This window comes from Mauremys mutica, chromosome 1, assembly GCF_020497125.1.
Source record: "Mauremys mutica isolate MM-2020 ecotype Southern chromosome 1, ASM2049712v1, whole genome shotgun sequence".
NCBI lineage: Eukaryota > Metazoa > Chordata > Testudines > Geoemydidae > Mauremys > Mauremys mutica.
In genome coordinates this window covers 343,276,875-343,297,997 of record NC_059072.1, presented here as the reverse complement: position 1 = coordinate 343,297,997, position 21,123 = coordinate 343,276,875, and the positions used below count along the sequence as shown (strand labels likewise).

The following is a 21,123-nucleotide window of genomic DNA, read 5'->3' as shown; positions in this document are numbered from 1 at the left end:
AGAATAATTCCTGCATAGAATATGGGGCTAGTGTAGTAGAGATCCAGTGTTTCAGAGAACCAGAGAGCACAGCCGCTCTGTGTCAGATTATGCAGGAATGATGAGCTGCATGGCATTCACAGGGGGTGCTCCTGCAACAACCCCACCTGTTGCTTCCCTCCTCCCCCAGCCTTCCCGGGCTACCGTTGCAGTGTCCCCTGATTTGTGTGCTGAAGTAATAAAGAATGCAGGAATAAGAAACAGTGACTTGTTACTGAAATGAAATGAGGGGAAGGCAGCCTCCAGCTGCTATGATTGTCCAGACAGGACATTAAGCAGTGTGGGGGAGAGGAAAACAGCATCCTGCTGCTATGACAGTCCAGGCAGTACAGAATCTTTTCTTTACACATGAAGGGCGGGGGCTGATGGCGCTCAGCCCCCTGTTGCTATGATGAAGACGGTTAGCAGGCCGTCTACTTATGGGCTGATGACGAGGACGGGTACCAGTTGTATTGCACTACACCATCTACAGCAAGGCTGATGATGATGATGACGACGGATATCAGTCTTACTGCACCATCAGCCACCCATGAGGCGGGGGGGGAGAGGATGCTACAGTACAGTGCCGCAGCATCGTGTCTACCAGCAGCATTCAGTACATATAGGGTGACATTTAAAAGAGTCAAGAGACGGTTCTTTTTCCTTTTCCTTCTGGGGGTGGGGGGTACATTGACGAGCTATGCCCTGAACCGCCGCGGACAATGTGTTTGACCGTACAGGTATTGGGAGATCAGCCAAGAATGCAAATGCTTTTCGGAGACTGCAGGAACTGTGGGATACCTTGCGTCCTCAGTCCCTCCTCCCTCCATGAGCGTCCATTTGATTCTTTGGCTTTCCGTTACGCTTGTCACGCAGCAGCGTGCTGAGTCTCTGCTACGCCGTCTGTCCGGAGATTTTTTAAAAATACTTTGCACCAGGCGTAACATTACAGTAATTCCCCTAATTAGATGCAGGAGTCTCCGAGCGAGATCACCCTGAGGACGGTCACTGAAGGAGATAGAGAGCCCATGCTGCGTGAAAGCCAGCACAAACCAGGGCCCTATGCAGCCGTGCTCGGGGAGGCAATGCTCCCTGAGTACCTCATGAAAGCCTGGCGCGGAAAAGTGTGCTACCACGGAGCACCCAATAAGGCAGCTCTCCCCAGGAACCTCCTGCGGAGGCTTTTCGATTACCTCCAGGAGAGCTTCGTGGAGATCTCCCAGGAGGATTTCTGTTCTATCCCCATATATATAGACCTCCTTTTCACATAGTTCAGATTCCTGTTCCATTAATAATAAAAGTTTACATGTTTTAAGCACTTACCGACTGATCCTTCCCCTGATTCAGGGTCCAGGTTAACGGCTGGGGAGGGTTGGTAGGGGCTCTCCGTGAGGGTGATGAAGAGATCCTGGCTGTCGGGGAAACCAGCGTTGTAAGCGCTGTTGCCTGCCTCGTCCTCCACAAACCCTTCCTCATCTTCCCCGTCCGCGAACATCGCCGAGGAACTGGCCGTCGACACTATCCCATCGTCAGAATCCACGGTCACTGGTGGGGCAGTGGTGGCAGGCTCCGGAGCGTCCATTTGCCGCTTTGGTCTTCTGGTAGCCTTGTCTCAGGTCCTTGATTTTCAGGCGGCACTGCGTTGCATCCCAGCTGGATCCTCTGTCTGTCATGGCTTTGGAGACCTTCTTGTAGGTCTTTGCATTCCGTTTTTTGAAGCGCAGCTCCTAAAGCACAGACTCCTCGCCCCACACACCGAGCAGATCCAAGACTTCCCGGTCAGTCTATCCTGGGGCCCTCTTTCTATTCAGAGATTGCCTGGACTCCTCTGCTGGAGAGCTCTGCATCGTTGCCGGTGCTGCTGAGCTCGCCCCGATGTCCAACCAGGAAATGAGATTCAAACTGGCCAGACAGGAAAAGGAATTCAAATTTTCCCGGGGTTTTTCCTGTATGGCTGATCAGAACATCCAAGCTCGGACTGCTGTCCAGAGCGTCAACAGAGTGGTGCAGTGTGGGATAGCTCCCGGAGCTACTAAGGTTGATTTCCGTCCACACCTAGCCTAATTCAACATGGCCATGTCGAATTTAGCGCTACTCCCCTCGTCGGGGAGGAGTACAGAATTCGAACTAAAGAGCCCTCTATGTCGAATTAAATGGCTTCCTGGTGTGGACGGGTGCACGGTTAATTCAAATTAACGCTGCTAAATTCGAATTAAAGTCCTAGTGTGGACCAGGCCTTAGTGTGTGCTCATGCCTCCGTCATCCTCCTTTAGCTTACAGTAGAATAGACTTGTGCTTCTGGGGCTGAAGGTCCCTGTTTGATCCTCCCAGAAGACCACTGTATCTGTATGTATGAGGTCACCATTTGTTCCACATGCATCAACAGTAAGTTAGATAAAGCCAGTGCTGCATTGGTAGGGAAGCTGACTGATTCAGTGGTTCTAAAAATTTTTTTCAAGCTGTAAATCACAACCCACCTCTCCATGCAACCTCTCAATCCCTATTCCAAAAGTGCCCTCCAGCAACTATCCTGTTCAGATGCATTAAGCATACAAGCAATACTGGGAAACAATATTTAAGAGACAAGATGAAAGCACACTTATTTTAGCACTGTGGATTCAGGTGCTTCATTATGTCCTTCCAAAGGTAGATCTTTGCTGTTTATTTCTTCTCTTTGAATGTTTGATTTTACATTTATTAGCACCAGTTCTCCCTACATTGCCAGCACCCCCCACTACTCCATTTTCTGTAGATCATTTTGCAATGTGGTTCTATCCTCCTGTATGTTCTCCACCTCTTCAATTTTCATGTTAATGATAAATATGATCATGACTGAATTACACTATAGAAACACCTGACAAAATTTAGCTATGAAGCAGCCACCTAGGGAGAAAAGAGACTATTTTAGTTGTTCCTGTGGTAAGGCTGTCAATTAATCGCAGTTAACTCACACGATTAACTCAAAAAAATTAATCGTGATTAATCGCACTGTTAAACAATAGAATACCAAATGAAATGTATTAAATATTTTTGGATGTTTTTCTACATTTTCAAATATATCAATTTCAATTACAACACAGAACTCAAAGAAAGTGACTGCAGATTCTCTCCCTGCAGCCCCCTTCTGCTACAAACTTCCTCTCTTCAGAATAACCAGCCTGCTCCTGCCCAGCTGGGCTTCATGTTCAGTTAAGCCTCGCTCTCTATCCAGGTGACACAATTGACTTCTAAGGTCCACATTAACCCCTTCAGGGCCTGGTGGTCTCATTGCACCACAGCTCACAGGTAAGCACAATTGTACAGAACTGTGCACCTCAGCATGGAGGGGCAGGATCTGCAAGGTTTACTGTAGCTCTAGAGCTGCAGTGTGGCTCCTCTTCCGCTCCACGACCTATTGGGGAGGACTCCTTCCCTTCCAGCCCCTCTGAAGATCCCCACACACAGTCAGTTACTCGGAATGCCCACTGGGGCTTCCATTTTGCACTAGTCTATCCAAGTACTTCACAGCCCAAGCACCTACACATGAAGCAAGTCAAATATCCATTTTCTAATGCACAACGTACACTTTTGAGGACTATAAATTTAGGGCACGATTGTGGCATTTGGTTGCTTCTCCCTGCATACCCAGCCAGTTTTTCAGGCCTATATGGAGAGAGTGAGGTACACTCCTAGCCTTTGGTGTGGAGCACAGGATGAGGAAGGCTCTTTGTGCTATCCCAATAGCCCTGCCAGGATCACAGATAATCAAGCCTTTAAAAAGCACCATGCCTTTATAATTCACAACTCCTGTTTAATGTTTTACTTTATTATTTTTCATACAATGACATAACTGTTTTATCTCAACACCCACAAATCTCTTATTCAGAATGAAACAGAAGTGCTTCAGTTAAATATGCAACACTAGGTTACGTGGGTGGCACGCCCAGCAGTAAAAGCACAAGGGTAATGCTTCCTAAAGTGGCTCTCAGCTTTCAAGTTACACAGTGCTATCAAGATTTCATTTTAATTCCCAGCCACTCTGACTAGTGAAATTAACATCCAATCAATCATCAGCATCTGAAAAGCGCTATACGTATGTTTAAATACAGAGCCAGCCCTATGTACACCTCTACCCCGATATAACGTGACCCGATATAACACGAATTCAGATATAATGCGGTAAAGCAGCGCTACAGGGGGCGGGCCTGCGCACTCCGACAGATCAAAGCAAGTTCGATATAACGCGGTTTCACCTATAACGCAGTAAGATTTTTTGGTTCCTGAGGACAGCGTTATATCAGGGTAGCAGTGTAGCTGCATGTCACTGTCATAGCAGTGCACTATTGACATTAAAGCACAGTCACTTAAAAAAGAGATTAGACAAAATGCCTCTTTCACATAAAGTGACACAACTAGCAAATGTCAGAAATTAAAATAAAACTTCTGCCATGGTGGAAAAATCCCAGTTTCAGGAACTTCATTGTTTGGGAATGCTGGCCAGGATGATGGAATTCTAACCTAGTGTGTTCAGTGTACTTGGGATCTTCATCTCAGGGTAACTAACATGCATGAGTTATCACCAGATAAAAACACAGTGGAAACCAGGTACTTTAGTTTTACAAGGTAAACTCCCCAAGGTCAACCCCTGATAGTGGTATAGGGCTTTTTACCTCACGGTGAAACTAAAGTGCCTGATCTTCATTGTACCTCAGTAATAGCTCATGCATGTTAGTTATACACTTTTTTTTTTAGCCGTGAAGACAAGGTCAATGTAATCATTATTTCTATGCAGATTTTTATTTGTGAGTAGGGCAGAAAGCCTCTTGCTGGGGTCAAGAAGGTCATGATACTTTACCAGGGACTTTAAGTGAAGAGGTGTGTGATGTAGCACTCTTCCTTTGGATGTTGACATTGGGAATGACATTTTCTGACCATGGACACAGAGTTAGCACAATTGATGCTGCGTTCCCCAATTACTAAATGTGGAACGTCACATCTTATGCCATGCCCTGTGACATCAAGAAAACTATTTGGGCCATGTCTGCTGCTTAATTGGTAATTGGTAATTTCCAGTCCTGGAACTTCAGCCATAAACATAATGGATCAAATTCTATGAGGGTCTGAGCATTTTTAATGCCCACTGAGATCAATGGGCTATATGATTATTTCAGCTTGATACTAGGGACACAGTACACAGGTATACTGTATACAGGTCCTGATCCTGCAAGTTGCTGAATGCCCTCATTTCCCATTGACTACAATGAGAATTAAGGGTGTTCAGCCACCTCCCAGAACCAGGCTAATAATCAGCAGATCTCAGGACACAATTCTGCAAATCTTAACCACACCAAGTAGGTTGGGCGGGAGGGATAGCTCAGTGGTTTGAGCATTGGCCTGCTAAACCCAGGGTTATGAGTTCAATCCTTGAGGAGGCCACTTACGGATCTGGGGCAAAAATTGGTCCTGCTAGTGAAGGCAGGGGGCTGGACTCAATGACCTTTCGAGGTCCCTTCCAGTTCTAGGAGATTGGTATATCTCCAATTATTACCATTACCTTAGAACTTACATATCACTCAGCAGGAGTAAGGACTGCAGATCAGGTGGAAATACAGTGGCAAGAGAAAATCAGAAAGATATGCTGGATCATTACATTTATGGATTTTAAGGAGTTAACGAGTGACAAAGCCAATATAGAAGTTTACACATAGCCAGTGAGAAGGTCTCAGACAAGAGGTAATAAATAACCAGCAAGTCTTCAGTGTTAAAGAAACAAAGCTCTTTAGAGGTCAACTAATTATCCCAACCCAGTTAACTTCTATTTTCTTTTCCTATTTTCAACTTGTTGCTATTAAAAGTCCAAATCTTTTTATTTAACTTGGAAAAAAAACAAATGACTTCAGCGCTGAAACCTTCCATGGTAATATTGAGCCCAGAAAGAACTATTACAGCCAAGCTGTGAGTATATGAAAATGCCATAGATGTTATAACAGAAACACGCAAACATCCTTAACTCCATCATTGCAAACAGTGTGACTATTATAAGTAGTACTGTAACAAAAATCCCTAGACTGTAACCTTGTAGTCATGCTGCTTCATTTACCACTCAGTGTACACTTATACTACTAGAACTATCATTAGTTTGTCAATACAAAAATCATCTCATCTGCTGACATATTCACATTCTGCCTTACCAACTTTTTATTTAGCTACCAAGAAACTAGGTTACGGTTTACACCGAGAAGCCTTAAATAAATCTAACTAAGGAAAAAGGAATATCCTGCACAATGAACATTGCTTAAACTTTAAAAATAAAAGTATCACGAGATCAACACAAAAGCTCTGAGGCTTCAACTGCTCCCTAACATCAGTGGCATTTATGCCCATGATACAGACCTAAAATCCTGTATGGAATGGTATTAAATCCATAGAACTAGCAACGTATCAATAAATTGCTGTTATAAACCTGATCTGAACCTTCCCAACAATCTAAATTCATTAAAAGCAAGAGATTATTACAGGAACTGAAAACTCAATCTACTCTATACATTTCATCTCTATAAATTTATACTTTACACAATTCATCTCTATACATTTCATCTCCAAAGAAACGGTATACGAAGGTCACCAATATATTTCATCACGCAATAAAAATAACCACAGCTCTTACCTTTGTCGTCGTGTCTACAGAATGATTTTCAAAAGACTGATTCTCCTTATTGTGTTCATCACATAATACGGATCCATCTGACCCATCGGAAACCACAGACTAGAAAAAAAATTCAAATAAAGCAAATGATATTCACAGACTAATACTACTTTTAATTGGAAGCATGAGTCCAGACATACAGGAGTGCAATCGTGCCTCTAATCCACACTTGGAGCTCATGAACCAGATTTGGCCCTCAATTTCTTGCCATTTGTCATTTTCTGCGGCTGATTCTGCAGCCTTTCCCACTGAAGCCTATGATCTAATCCTGAAAAGTGCTGAGTGACCTCAACTCTCACTGACTTCAAAGGGAGTTGAGGGTGCTCAGCATCTCACAAGATCAGGCCATAAACATGGAGGGTGAAATCTTGGTAGGGCTGCCAACTTCCTAACTGCACAAAACTGAACACCTTGGCCCCACCCCTTCCCCAAGGCCCTGCCCTCTGCTCACTCCACACATGCCCCTCTGTCGCTCGCTCCCTCACTTGCTCATTTTCACCAGGCTGGGGCAGAAGGTTGGGGTGCGGGAGGGGGTAAGGGCCCTGGCTGGGGGTGCGGGCTCTGCAGTGGGGCTGGGGATAAGGGGTTTGGGGTGCAGGAGGGGGCTCTGGGCTGAGGGGTTTGGAGTGCGGGAGGGAGCTCCGAGCTGGGGCAGGGGGTTGAGGTGTGGGAGGGGGTTCAGGGTGTGGGCTCCAGGAGAGAGTTTGGGTTCAGAAGGGGACTCAGGGCTGGGGTGCGAGGGGGATACGTGGTGCGGGCTCCAGGAGGGAGTTTGACTGCAAGAGGGGGGCTCAGGGCTGGGGCAGGTGGTCAGGGGTGCAGGAGGGAGTTTTGGTGTGGGAGAGGCAGGGAGTCAGGGCGCAGGAAGTGGTGCGGGCGCCGAGTGGCACTTACTTCGGGTGGCTCCCCAGAAGCGGCGACATGTCCCTTGGCTCCTAGGCACAGGGGCGGCCAGGTGGCTCTGCGCCAATGGGAGCCGCAGAGCCAGCACTTGGGGTGGGGCAATGCGTAGAGCCCCCCAGCCATCCCCCTGCCTAGGAGCCGAGCAACATGTCTCTGCTTCCGGGGAACCACATGGAGCCAGGTAGGCAGGGGCAGCTCTAAGTATTTTGCCGCCCCAAGCACGGCAGGCAGGCTGCCTTCAGCGGCTTGCCTGCGGGAGGTTCTTGGTCCCACGGATTCGGTGGCACGCCTGCGGAAGGTCCGCCGAAGCTGCGGGACCAGTGGACCCTCTGCAGGCATGCCGCCGACGGCAACCTGCCTGCCACCCTCGCAGCAACCGGCAGAGCGCCCCCCATGGCTTGCCGCCCCAGGCACACGCTTGGCGTGCTGGTGCCTGGAGCCGCCCCTGCAGGTAGGGAGCCTGCCAACCCTGCACCAACCAGACATTTAACGGCCCGGTCGGCTGTGCTGACTGGAGCTGCCAGGGTCCCTTTTCAACTGGGTGTTCCTGTAGAAAACTGGATGCCTGGCAACCCTAAATCCTGGATGAATACCAAAACTCCCACTGACTTTACTTGCGGTCTAGATTTCACTCGGAGCAACCGCAGAAATGGGCCCAGTAACTGTGTAGTGTAAACCAGGGGTTCTCAACCTTTCTCTTTCTGAAGCCTCCCCCAACATGCTATAAAAACTCCATGGCCCACTTGTGCCATAACAGCTGTTTTTCTGCGTATAAAAGTCAAGGCCACCGTTATGAGGTAGCAAGCATGGCAATTGCCCAGGATACCACACTACAGGAGACCATGCAAAGCGAAGTTGTTCAGGCTTCAGTTTCAGCCCTGGGTGGCCGGGCTCAGGCCCCCAGGCTTCAGGCCCATGCGGCAGGGCTTCGGCTTTCTGCCCTGGGGTCCAGCAAGTCTAATACTGGCCCTGCTTGGCAGACCCCCTGAAACCTGCTTGCGGCCCGCCAGGGGCCCCAAGACCCCTGGTTGCGAACCACACTATCCACAATTGTCTCAGTTCTTAATTACTGCACAAAATTCTCTAAGTTACATATTTTTGAAAGTGAAAGGTCATGTCTGCAAATATTTTTAATTAAATACAATGGGGTGGGGGAGATGTTTTGTTTACATAGCATTCAGTTTTCCAATGTTTACAAAAAGCCATCACAAAATACAAACCTTCTTTCAAAATATCTGCAATACCAGGATATAGGAAAAGGCCAATGGTTCCATGCTCACTAATTTATGACCAAACTTCTCCTGTAAACCATTTTCTTTGAATTGATTTATTTATAGATTATAGGCAAAGTGTTTAGTGCTTGTGGTTTTCCTACGAAACATGCAGCACATTACCGTAGATTTTTCATTTATGAGATAAATATTAATAGCTTTTCAAGAACACGGAACCGGAAAGTGGGGTGGAATCAAACAGTGGTATGCTCTGTCCCACATGCTGTTGAGTGCCATAGAAATCACGAGTGATGTAAAGCTGTCCTGATTAGACCATTCACTGGGAGCAGTCAATTTTAACACAACAGGCAAGCAATTGTCAGCATTTTAAATAGGCCAACTACTGCCAGGACCATTTAGAAAACAATGGGCCAGTGCCAAAAAAAAATGGCCCAAATCAGATCCACATGTTCAAATGTATTATCGTCTGGTGCTAACTTGTTTATTTAGCGCTTAGTCCGGTAATGTACAGAGCACTCTGGGCCCCATCCAGCAAAGTACTTTAACGCGTGCTTACCTTCACTGAAGCCAGTGGGACTAGAGACATGCTTTAAGGTAAGCCTGTGCGTAAGTGCTATTTAACACTATACGGCATGAGCCTTTAGGACCCAATATTACTCCTATCTATCTGTCTTAGGTGCTCATACAGTCTTCATCATCACAGTGTCTGAGCGCCTCACAATCCTTAATGCTTCCATCTTCACAACACCCCTGCGAGGTAAGGCAGTGATTGTCAGGAGCACAGCTGGCTCCCAGCCAGGTCACTAGGCAAACTCAGCTGGGCCCCATGAGCTTCCTCCAAATGGTCAGGCTTCCTCGCTGGGCAGGAGACCCTATCGCCTGCTACTTGAGCCTTGCTGCAGCAGCATCACAGCAGCTGCTCAACATGGGCCATGTCCCCAGCTGCCCTTGCCTTACTCCTGGTTCCAGTCCTTGTTCCAGCTCTAGCCTGCCTCTTCCCTGCTCTGGTTTAGTCTGTGCCTCCCTGCTCTGCTCCTGATCCTGGAGCTGGTTTTACACTCCACTTGCCAGAGTTTATGCTCCTTTCTATTTCCCCCACTAGGAGTTAACTTCCACATTTTAAAGGATGCCTTTTTTGCCTCTCACTGCTTCTTTTACTTTGTTGTTTAGCCACAGTGGCACTTTTCTGGGTCTCTTACTATGTTTTTCAATTTGGGGTATACATTTAAGTTGAACCTGCATTATGGTGTCTTTAAAAAGTTTCCAGGCAGCTTGCAGGGATTTCACTTTTGGCACTGTACATTTTAATTTCTGTGTAACTAACCTCCTCATTTTTGTGTAATCCCCCTTTCTGAAATTAAATGCTACAGTGTTGGGCTCTGGTGTTTTCCCTGCCACATGGATGTTACTTTTAATTACATTGTGGTCACTATTACCAAATGGTTTCTCTATATTCACCTCTTGGACCAATCATGTGCTCCACTTAGGACTAAATCAAGAATTCTCTCTCCTCTTGTGGGTTCCGGGATTGCTCCAAGAAGCAGTCATGTATGGTGTCAAGAAACTTTATGTCTGCATTTCATCCTGAGGTGACATGTACCTAGTCAATATGAGGATAGTTGAAATCCCCCATTATTACTGTGTTTTTTATTTTTATAAACTCTCTAATCTCCCTGAGCATTTTGCAGTCACTATCACCATTCTGATAAGATGATTGGTAGTATATTCTTGCATGGAATTACTATCCATAGAGATTCTATGGGACAAGTTTGGTTCATTTAAGATTTTTACTTCATTTGATTCTATGCTTTCTTTCAAATATAGTACCACTCCCTCACCAGCACGACCTGTTCTGTCCTTCCGATATATTTTGTACCCTGGTATTACTGTGTCCCACTGATTATCCTCATTCCACCAAGTAGTCAGAGATCATAGAATATCAAGGTTGGAAGGGACCTCAAGGAGATCATCTAGTCCAACCCCCTGCTCAAAGCAGGACCAATCCCCAGACAGATTTTTGCCCCAAATGGCCGCCTCAGGGATTGAGCTCACAACCCTGGGTTTAGCAGGCCAATGCTCAAACCACTAAGCTATCCCTCCCCCCCCCAAGGAACAGTAACCTGTTTCCACCCGGTTTCAAACCAGGGATGTTTCATGTGTTAGGTGATCGTGATAACCACTACACTAGAATCGCCCTGAGCATGGGGTTGCATAACTGACCATCTTGGCTAATAGCCATTGCTAGACCTTGTGACGGGTTGGGTCACAGAAACTCCCCCTTGGGACTGCCACCTGATCTGCTCAGACTACCTCTGAGCCCATTTTCCCTGGCAGCTTGGGACTTCAATACCCAGCCTGGCTGTGCCAGACATGCTAGACTGCAACAAACTCTCACCCAGGTCTGAACCACGTCCCCCAAAAGATGCAGGCTTAATTGAAAACAGCTTAAGAAGTGCTCTTTTCTCCAACACCCAGATACCCATTTCCCAATGGGATCCAAACCCCAAATAAATCAGTTTTACTCTGTATAAAGCTTATACAGGGCAAACTCAAATTGTTCGCCCTCTATAACACTGATAGAGAATATGCACAGCTGTTTGCTCCCCCAGGTATCAACACTTGCTCTGAGTTAACTAATAAGCAAAAAGTGATTTTATTAAATATAAAAAGTAGGATTTAAGTGGTTCCAGGTAATAACAAAATAAAACAAAACCATGCAAGTCTAAGCCTAATACAATAGGAAACTAAATGCAGGTAAATCTCACCCTCAGAGATGTTCCAATAAGCTTCTTTGACAGATTAGACTTCTTCCTAGTCTGGGTCCAGCAATCACTCACACCCCTGTAGTTATTGTCCTTTGTACCAGTTTCTTTCAGGCATCTGGGGTGGAGACACTATCTTTTGAGCCAGCTGAAGACAAAATGGAGGGGCTTTCAGGGCCTTTTATATCCTATCTCTTGTGCAACATCTCTAGCCACCTGGGCAAGTCACATGTCTATGAAGGATTCAGCTTTTTGCAGGCCAACACCATTGTTTACATGTTAGTTTGAACGTTCCCAGGAAAGCTCAGATGTGGATTGGTGTCTCCCAAAGTCCACTGTTATTTAAGTTCTTCCAATTACTTGAATAACTCCTTCACACTATGTTGACCAAATCTGTCTTATGTGCTTCCTAAAGCAAACACTTTAAATACAAGCATAGAGCCAACGCTCATAACTTGAGATATGAAAATCATCCATGCATACAAATAGGATGAATATATTCAGTAGATCATAACCTTTGCAAAGATATGTTACGTGGCATAACTAGCATAAAACATATTCCAGTTATGTCATATTTACACTCATAAGCGTATTTCTATAAAGCATTATGGGGTGCAATGTCACAGACCTATCCTCCATGAACTTATCTAGTACTTTTTTGAACCCAGTTATACTTTTGGCCATCACAACATCCCACAGCAATAGGTTCATAAGTTAATTTTGCATTGAAACAGTGAAACGGTACTTTTTTTTTTAATCAAACCTGTCGCCTATTAATTTCATCAGGTGACCCCTGGTTTTGGTATTGTTGGAAACGGTAAATAACATTTCTTTATTCACTTTTGCCACCCCATTCATGTTTTTATAGACCTCTATAGTAGCCCCCTATCATATCTTTTCTAAGATGAACAGTCCTAGTCATTTTAGTCTCTCCTCACATGGAAGCTGTTACATGCCCTTGATCATCTGGTTGCCCTTCTCTGAAACTTTTCCAGTTCCACTATAACCTTTTTGAGATGCAGCGACCAAAACTGGACACAGCATTCAAGGTGTGGGTACACTATGGATTTATATAGTGGCATTATAATATTTTCTGTCTTATTTTCAATCCCTTTCCTAACAGTTCCTAAAATTCTGTTAGCCTTTTGGACTGCTGCTATGCACTGAGCTGAAGTTTTCAGAGAACTATCCACGATGAGTCTTGAGCACTAACACTTAATTTAGAAAAAATCATTACTAACCTGTTCTGTTACTGTTGTTCTTCAAGATGTGTTGCACATGGCCATTCAACTCTTCGTGTCTGTGCACCAAGTGCACGGCAGTTGGAAACTTTTTTCACTCAACAGTACCTATTGGGCTGCTCAAGTGCCCTCTGCTTCTATGTGCCACTGCATACAGGTATCAAGGGCAGAGCTACTCCCTGGTCCCCTCAGTTCCTTCTTGCAAGAACTTCTATGCAGAGGGGTGGGAAGGCAGGTCGTGGAATGGATATGTACGACACATGTCAAAGAACAACAATTACAGAACAGATTAGTAACAGTTTTTTCTTCTTCAAGTGTTTGCACACATGCATTCCTCTCTTGGTGACTCACAAGCTGTGAAACGGGAGGCGGGATTGGAATCTATCTGAATGAAGACAGGAGGAAAACTCCAACTGTAGCATCATCTCTCGCGTCCCGAGTGAAGGCATAGTGAGAAGCAAATGTGTGAACTGAGGACTAAGTTGCCTCTCTACAAATGTCCAGAATTAGAACATGTGCCAGAAAAGCTGCAGAGGCCAAATGTGATCTCATGAAATGAGCTGTGACTCTGCTCGACAGGGTGATGTTAGACAGGTCATAGCATATGCATATACATGAGGCTAGCCAAGAAGAAATTCTCAGAGGAGAGTGCCCTTTTATTCTGTCTGCAACCACAATGAACAGTTGAGAGGACTTACGGAACTGCTTGGTTCTGTCCAGGTAGAACACCAGAGCTCTTCTGATATCCAGAGTGTGCAAATATTTTCCTTCCCTACTCAAGTATGGTTTCATGAATAATGTCATAAAGTAAACTGACTGGTTGACATGCAATGAGGACACCACTGCCCAAACCTCAGATGAGGACACAGGTAAACCTTGTCCTTGGAGATAGTATAGGGAGGCCCAGTTACTAACACAAGCAGCTCTCCTATCCTTATAGCAGAGGTGATGGCAACAAAATGCCACCTCCATTGATAGATGTAGCAGAGAGTAGTAAGTAGCCAAAAGTTCAAATGGGAGACCCATATGCCTTGACAACACTAAGTTTAGGTCCCATGGGGAAACAGGATTGTGCACGTGAGGATACACTTTGACTAGGCCTATGGTAGTAAGAACATGTCTGTAAGGGAACCAAGGCTGCAACCTCACAGGTAAAAGAACTGCTGACACTTTCTGTGGATCTTTTTGCAAATAGGTCTACTTAGGGAGACCCTCCACCATTGGAAATTGATCCTGGCCACATCCTGGGAAAGAGACCAGTTGAGGTGACTCAAACAGTTTGCTTTGGACACCCAGTAGGCAAGAAGCTTCTAGCTCTATTGAGTTGGCAATGCAAAACTCCCAAAGAGTTGCCTCTTGCCAAAGCTGAGAAGAGCGAGTTCCTCCCTGCCTGTTGAGATATCGCATTGCCATTGTGCTGTCTGTGACGATTAACAGGCTTTCCCCTTTTTCCCCCTTCTGTGGCAGAAAAACCTGGCATGCCAATCCGATTGCCTTCAGCTCACTGATGTTGATGTGTAAAGCTAAGTCCTCTGTAGACCACAATCCCTGAGTCTGTAGAGAACCCAGACAGGGACCCCCTCAGCCAAAGGCAGAAGCATCCATCACTAACGTGAGCATCAGTTGCAGGCTAGCAAAGGGAATGCCCAGACATATATTAGTCAGACTTGTCCACCAATCTAGGAAGGTGAGGGTACTCTCACCACCATATCTAGAGGGTGATGGCTGGGTGAGTAAACTGAAGCTAGCCAACCCTGTAGAATTTTGAGGCACAGTCTGGCATATTGGACCACATATGTGCACGAGGCCATATGCCCCAGGAACCTCAAACAGTTTTGCGTTGTTGTGACCAGGTGAACTTCGAGATCTATAACAACAATTAGTCAAATTTTCTGAAACCTCGAGCCTGGAAGAAAAGCTCTGACATGAATTAGGGGCAGTACTGGACTCATCAGCTCTAGCCTCTGGACCTGGGAAAGGAAAGATTTCTCTGTGTTGACTAGCAGTCCCAGAGCATTGAAGGTTGACTGGATCAGAGACCCACTGAACAGCACCTGCTCCCTGGATTGGCCCCTCACAAGCCAGTCATCCAGGTAGGGATAAGCTCCACAACTTTCATTAAAAAAACTTGGACGCTGCAGCCATGCCAAATGGTAGTACAGTAAACTGGTAACAATTTTGATTTACCAGAAATCTGAGTTATTTCCTGTGAGCTTGATTGATTGCCATATGGAAGTAGGCATCTTTTAGGTCAAGGATGACATACCAGTTTCCAGGGCTCAGGGAGGGAACAATAGAAGCTAGGGTGACCATGCAAAGCATTATGTTTTTTAAGAATTTGTTTCGTTGACCAGATCTAAAACTGGTCTGAGAGCCCCCTTCCTTTCAGGATTAGGAAATAGCAAGAATAAAAACTTGTCCCTCTGTGACACTGTGGAACCTCCTCTATGATACCCACCTGAAAGAGAAATAGTACCTTCTGGAAGAGGAGCTCTTTGTGAGTGGTTCCTGAAGGAGGAGAGGGAGGACATGTGGGAAGGAGGGATAGAAACAAATTGGGGGGTATAACTGCAGTACTCAAAACCCATTGGTCTGAAGTAATTTGGGACCAAGCACTGAGGAAGTGGAAAAGATGGTTTACAAATATGGGGGACATAGGGTCTGGAAACATGGAGACTGGCAGGACATCCTCGACTGACCCATCAGAATGATTGCTTAGCAGTTCCTGGGTGTCTAGAAGGGCCAGGAGCTGGAGCCGAAACAGAAGAAGGGGCAGGCCTGTGCCTATAACCCCTCTCTACTTTATTGACAGGTCCTGATGAGGAGGCAGAGTGGGATAACAGTGCATCTGCTGAGGCTGATAGTGCTTTCTGACTGGGCAGGTGAGTACAAATCCAAGGATTTCTGTCACCCTTAAGGTCATAGAGCAGGGGTAGGCAACCTATGGCATGCGAGCTGATTTTCAGTGGCACTCACACTGCCCGGGTCCTGGTCACCGGTCTGGGTGGCTCTGCATTTTAATTTAATTTTAAATGAAGCTTCATAAACATTTTAAAAACCTTCTTTACTTTACATACAACAGTTTAGTTATATATTATAGACTTATAGAAAGAGACCTTCTAAAAATGTTAAAATGTATTATTGGCACACGAAATCTTAAATCAGAGTGAATAAATGCAGACTCGGCACACCACTTCTGAAAGGTTGCTGACACCTGCCATAGAATTTGCTGTCTGTCTGCTCTGACAGCAGGGAAGGACTTTCAAAAGATAAGTCCTGAATAGTATGCTGGACTTCACAGGGTAGGCTGAAAGACTGCAGCCATGAGGAGCTCTGCACAGAGACCGCAGAAGCCATGGTCCTAGCAGTCAAGTCTGCAGCATCCAGCCCAGCCTGCAGAGAAGTCCACCCCACTCATCTGCCCTCATTGACTCCCCTTCCACCTGCTTTACAGGCTTGAGGGGTGGAATCTTCCTCTGGTTGGTGCCTTTGTGGAAGGCTTATGCTTCTCCCTAGGAATAGGTAAGGGTGACCAGTGCTGGGATTCTGATAGTCTTGAAGGCACACTTTGGACTGAAGCTGCAGCACTCAGCACTGACTCAAACCGGGATGGCTCGAGGGTGGTCTTAGCACTGCCTCCATTTGCAGGAACTTCGGCCTTGCTTCCCTATCTTTTTTCATCCTAAATTTGAAGTCCCAACAAATCTGGCTCCAGTCCTTCACGTGTGCCTTGCCCAAAAACTTGAGGTTTTGGGCAGGAAGCACATGGTTTGAAGCCCGGTACTGAAGCATGCCTCAGTATTGGCAACAAAACTCTGAAACAGGGAAAAACAAAAAAAGCAACCTTTTTTTTAAAACCACTGAAACTTACTAACTACAACTAGACTGTGTACACAAAGGCTGGGAGAAAACTGCTCTAGCAATTGACAGGAGTTCCAATAATTACTGTGGGCAGTAAGAAGAAACTGAAGGGCTGGGGGTTTGGGGGCTCTGCTTTATTCAGTGGTATATGGCAGCAGAGAGGGCTCACGCCGCCTGACCAGTATCACTGATGGAAAAAGTTCCTGACAGCTGTGCTCTGGGCACACAGACAATAAGAGTGGAATGTACATGTGCAACCACTCAAAGAACCACCCATCATTATATATATGTAGCTGGAATTATTTTTCCCATGTACATTACTTTGCACTTATCAACATTGAATTTCATCTGCTATTTTGTTGCCTAGTCACCCAATTTTTTGAGATTCCCCTATAACTCTTCACAGTCAGTTTTGGACAACTGAATAATTTTGTACTTTAATAATTTTGTAACATCCGCAAACTTTGCCACCTCACTCTTTAGCCCTTTTTCCAGATCATTGAAGAATATGTTGAACAGCACTGGTCCCAGTACAGATCCTTGGGAGACCCTGCTATTTACCTCTCTCCACTGTGAAAACTGACCATTTAATCCTACCCTTTGTTTCCTGTCTTTTAAACACTTACTGATCCACAAGAGGACCCTCCCTCTTGTCCCGTGACTGCTTACTTTGCTTAAGAGACTCTGGTGATGGACCTTATCAAAGGCTTTCTGAAAATGAAAGTACAGTACATCAATTGGTTCACCTTGTTCATATGTTTGTGTGAACAACATCTGGTTTTGGTGACTTATTACTGTTTAATTTATTAATTTGTTCCAAAACCACCTCTGTACATTTTGAAGGCAAACAACTGAATGTCAACATGTGTTATATTTAACTCTATTTCATTTGACTGGTTCTCACTAGCTCCTACCTGTATTTTACCAACTTCTTTCCTGTCCTCTGTACTAAGACATAGAGTTCCACCTTTAATAAATTTATCCCTAAGGGATCCCTAAGCACCTGCTGGCTTTCTTCCAGATCTCAATTTAAAAAGTCCTCTACCACCTTTTTAATTTTACATGCCAGCAGCCTCGCTGATTCCCCTTCTCTTCACCCAGAGTTGATTTGGGTACCTAGTTTTTTGCACATGTAATTCCCACTCAAGTAAATGGTTCTTTTCCAGGCTTTAGGATCCAGTTGCACTAGCTAATACTACCTAAGGGCCCAACCCTGAGAGGGTGATGAGTCACTCCTCACAGGTGCCCTCCCAGTTGATTTTCACAGTACTCAGATACTATGGGCATGGGAGCCATGTAAATAAATAAATAGCACTCAGCACCTCAGTAAATTAAACATTAACTTGGTACATGCCAATCAGGAGCAAAATCTAACTCTTATGTAATTTTGATAGTTTAAAAAACATCAGAATGTACAGAAACATTCTACGTTTCCTAAACTATTTTTCATTATTTGCTATGGTAGCACCTACAGGGCTCTGGGGCAAATTACAGACATTCCAGGAGGGACAGTCCCTGGTCACAAAGCAGTCTAAGGAAAAGCTGCCAAAATGTTCTTACATATCTAAGAATGCTGGTATTCTATTCATACAATATATCATCATGGACATTACTTCTTATTTCAAAACATACATGAAGTCCCATCAGTTGCCAAAATCTTAGTTTTATTTAAGAAGAGGAAAGGAGTTTTGAAATGGGTGTAGGCAGCATACATAACAATTACAAGGATAAATGGACACAAATCAGACATTAGGAATGGCAATATACAAAAACCTGTAGGAGAACACTTCAACCTCCCTGGCCACACAATAGCAGATCTTAAGGTGGCCATCCTACAGCAAAAAAACTTTAGGACCAGACTTCAAAGAGAAACTGCTGAGCTCCAGTTCATCTGCAAATTTGACACCATCAGCTCAGGACTAAACAAAGACTGTGAATGGCTTGCCAATTACAGAACCAGTTTCTCCTCCCTTGGTTTTCACACCTCAACTGCTAGAACAGGGCCTCATCCTCCCTGATTGAACTAACCTCGTTATCTCTAGCTTGCTTCTTGCTTGCTTATATATACCTGCCCCAGGAAATTTCCACCACTTGCATCTGAAGAAGTGGGTATTCACCCACGAAAGCTCATGCTGCAAAACGTCTGTTAGTCTATAAGGTGCCACAGGATTCTTTGCTGCTTCTACAGAACCAGACTAACACGGCTACCCTTCTGATACTTAATATCATTTTAGTACTCAATGTAGTGTAACCTCTGGTTAGTATAAAATTCTTTTATGATTCCTACAGACAGTGTTATCAGCTAGGTGAACCAAGCATATTAACTTTTTGCTCCACTCATCAGAAATAGACTTGCCCTGATCCTAAGAGGTACTTACTCTCTGCCACTCCTAAGTGGAACCTGCCCATAAATTCTCAACACTGCAGAATATATTATTTATCAAATGGGCACTACTGAAAAGTCTGGTAAGAAAAAGCTTCCATTTGTTTATATAACGTTGTCTACAAATGCATCCCCATTAATTGACTCCAGTATTTTGCAAGAATATAAACCATACCATAAAGTAGTATGAAATGTTTCAATTGTTTGCCTTAGGGAAATGGGTCAGAGATTAATTTAGAAGAGCAGTAAAATAAGGATATTAAGAGGATACAAACAGCTCAAGTAAGACAGCAATAATAATAAATCTGGGGCATCTCTCTCTACACTGTATTAAAGGTCAACATGCATTAGCAGAATAATATATAGTTCTCCAAGATGTACAAAGTACACATTAGCAATCCACCTAAAACACAATAGATATTTACCTCTTTGTTTTTAAATATGACTAAGCTTGTCTGTGCAAAATACTGGCAAAAGGCAAAAGAGGGCCTCTACTGTGTGTTGGAAAAGGGATTTTAAAAAGGAGGAAATTTGGGGCCTGATTCGCCTCACTCTTATTCCTGAGTTGCACCAGTGTAGGTCAGTCACACTGTCTTTAGAAGCAATCCCTAGGCCTATGCTACCTATGAGGTCTCACAGCACCCAGTGGATTCAAGAGCTGACAGTTGGCAAAAGATGTGTTTCAGTGATGTAAAGGCATGTAGAGATCCTGGATTGTCCATGTCAACAATGAACTGGAAACAGAACCCACTCCTGTGCACAGTTATGGCATTTGAGCTTGCCAAGGCAATTGCACTTTCCTGAGGGGGTGCATTTGATAATTATGGTTGAGTTTCCCCGCCTGCTCCATGACTGGAATTGCAGAAAATTTGATCCTTATACATAACGTGGTAGGATGAGGTATTTTTGGGTATCTACAATAGTCACCACATGTGCAATTATTTTAAAGTATCCAACTCTGGTACTCTATCATTTGACCAAATAAACAAGTGCACATAAATGCAGCCAGTATTCTGCTCCTTCATCATCACCCTACCAATGACAACAGGAATAATCTCAGAGGTTATGTAATCTACACACACAATAGCACAGGTGACCCATATGAGTTACTCCCTAGATCTGCATGCTGCAACCCAGAGTGCCTCTATGCATCTCCTGCAACGGACAGCCTACGGTAAATTTTAGGGAGAGGAACTCAAATCAAGGAAGGGGAGCTGGGTCACTTCTATGCCATGCTCCCTCTTCTTGGAATGAGTTTTCTGGTATAACCTGTGCACATTGACCAGCCAGAGTTTTGTCTCTGATGAAGTATTTCATCATAGTAAACCAGTAATAGCCAAACTGTTCATGGTCCTTCAGAGGTTGAGAAAGGATGGGGAGGATGTGTAACAACTGGCAGATAACAAATAGCCTACTTCTGCTACCAGCTAATTGAGTTACTCTCTACTTGCAGTGCGGGAGGTCAGAGATGTTGTGCTTAAGATCCTGGGTTCAAATCCTGCTGACAACCCAGGCAGGTGGTCTCCCACATGCAAGAAGCCTCCTTTTTCCATCTCTTGAGCACCCAATACAGGGACCATTTACAATCACAATTCCTGTTCTCAGGGGAATGCAAGGACTGCTCCTCCACACACACCCCCAAGGGAGGCAGGATTATGGCACACATACCAGTCTGAGAAGCAGACTTGTGCTTTGGGATGAATAGGCTGCTCTGCCTTAAAGATAGGTGCAGCCTGTACAGACCCTTTTTGCACCAAGCTGCTTCGAGAAGAATATACTTCCTGAGACACAGTCCCACCCTAAATTCCCCACAGGAAAGGGCAGGTCTGAACAATCCTCATGTGGGCCTGTAGGTAAATACTAATTGGCTCCGGAATGGTTATGATGCAATGGGTGGGTGGTAGTGGTGATGGGAGAAATACAAATATAGTAGAAATCTCATGGAAACAGAAACACGTCAATAACTCAATCATCCTGATAATCAAAGGCTCAGAGGAATAGACAGTGCTGCGAGATATTGACTTTTATTTAATTAACT

The 21,123-nt window shown here is 44.8% G+C and overlaps 1 protein-coding gene across 7 annotated transcripts in view; it reads right to left on the bottom strand.

Annotated features, from left to right (window-relative positions):
* DLG2 (discs large MAGUK scaffold protein 2) overlaps positions 1-21,123 on the bottom strand; it is a 1,465,131-nt gene that overhangs the window by 1,209,853 nt on the left and 234,155 nt on the right. For 6 of the 7 annotated variants that reach the window (XM_045020521.1, XM_045020529.1, XM_045020530.1 and 3 more), the window contains one exon: positions 6,665-6,763. In XM_045020521.1, coding sequence (XP_044876456.1) covers positions 6,665-6,763 — 99 coding nt within the window. Of the gene's footprint in view, positions 1-6,664; positions 6,764-9,394; positions 9,478-21,123 lie in introns of those variants that run through there. The other variant, XM_045020555.1, reaches the window with a different exon arrangement.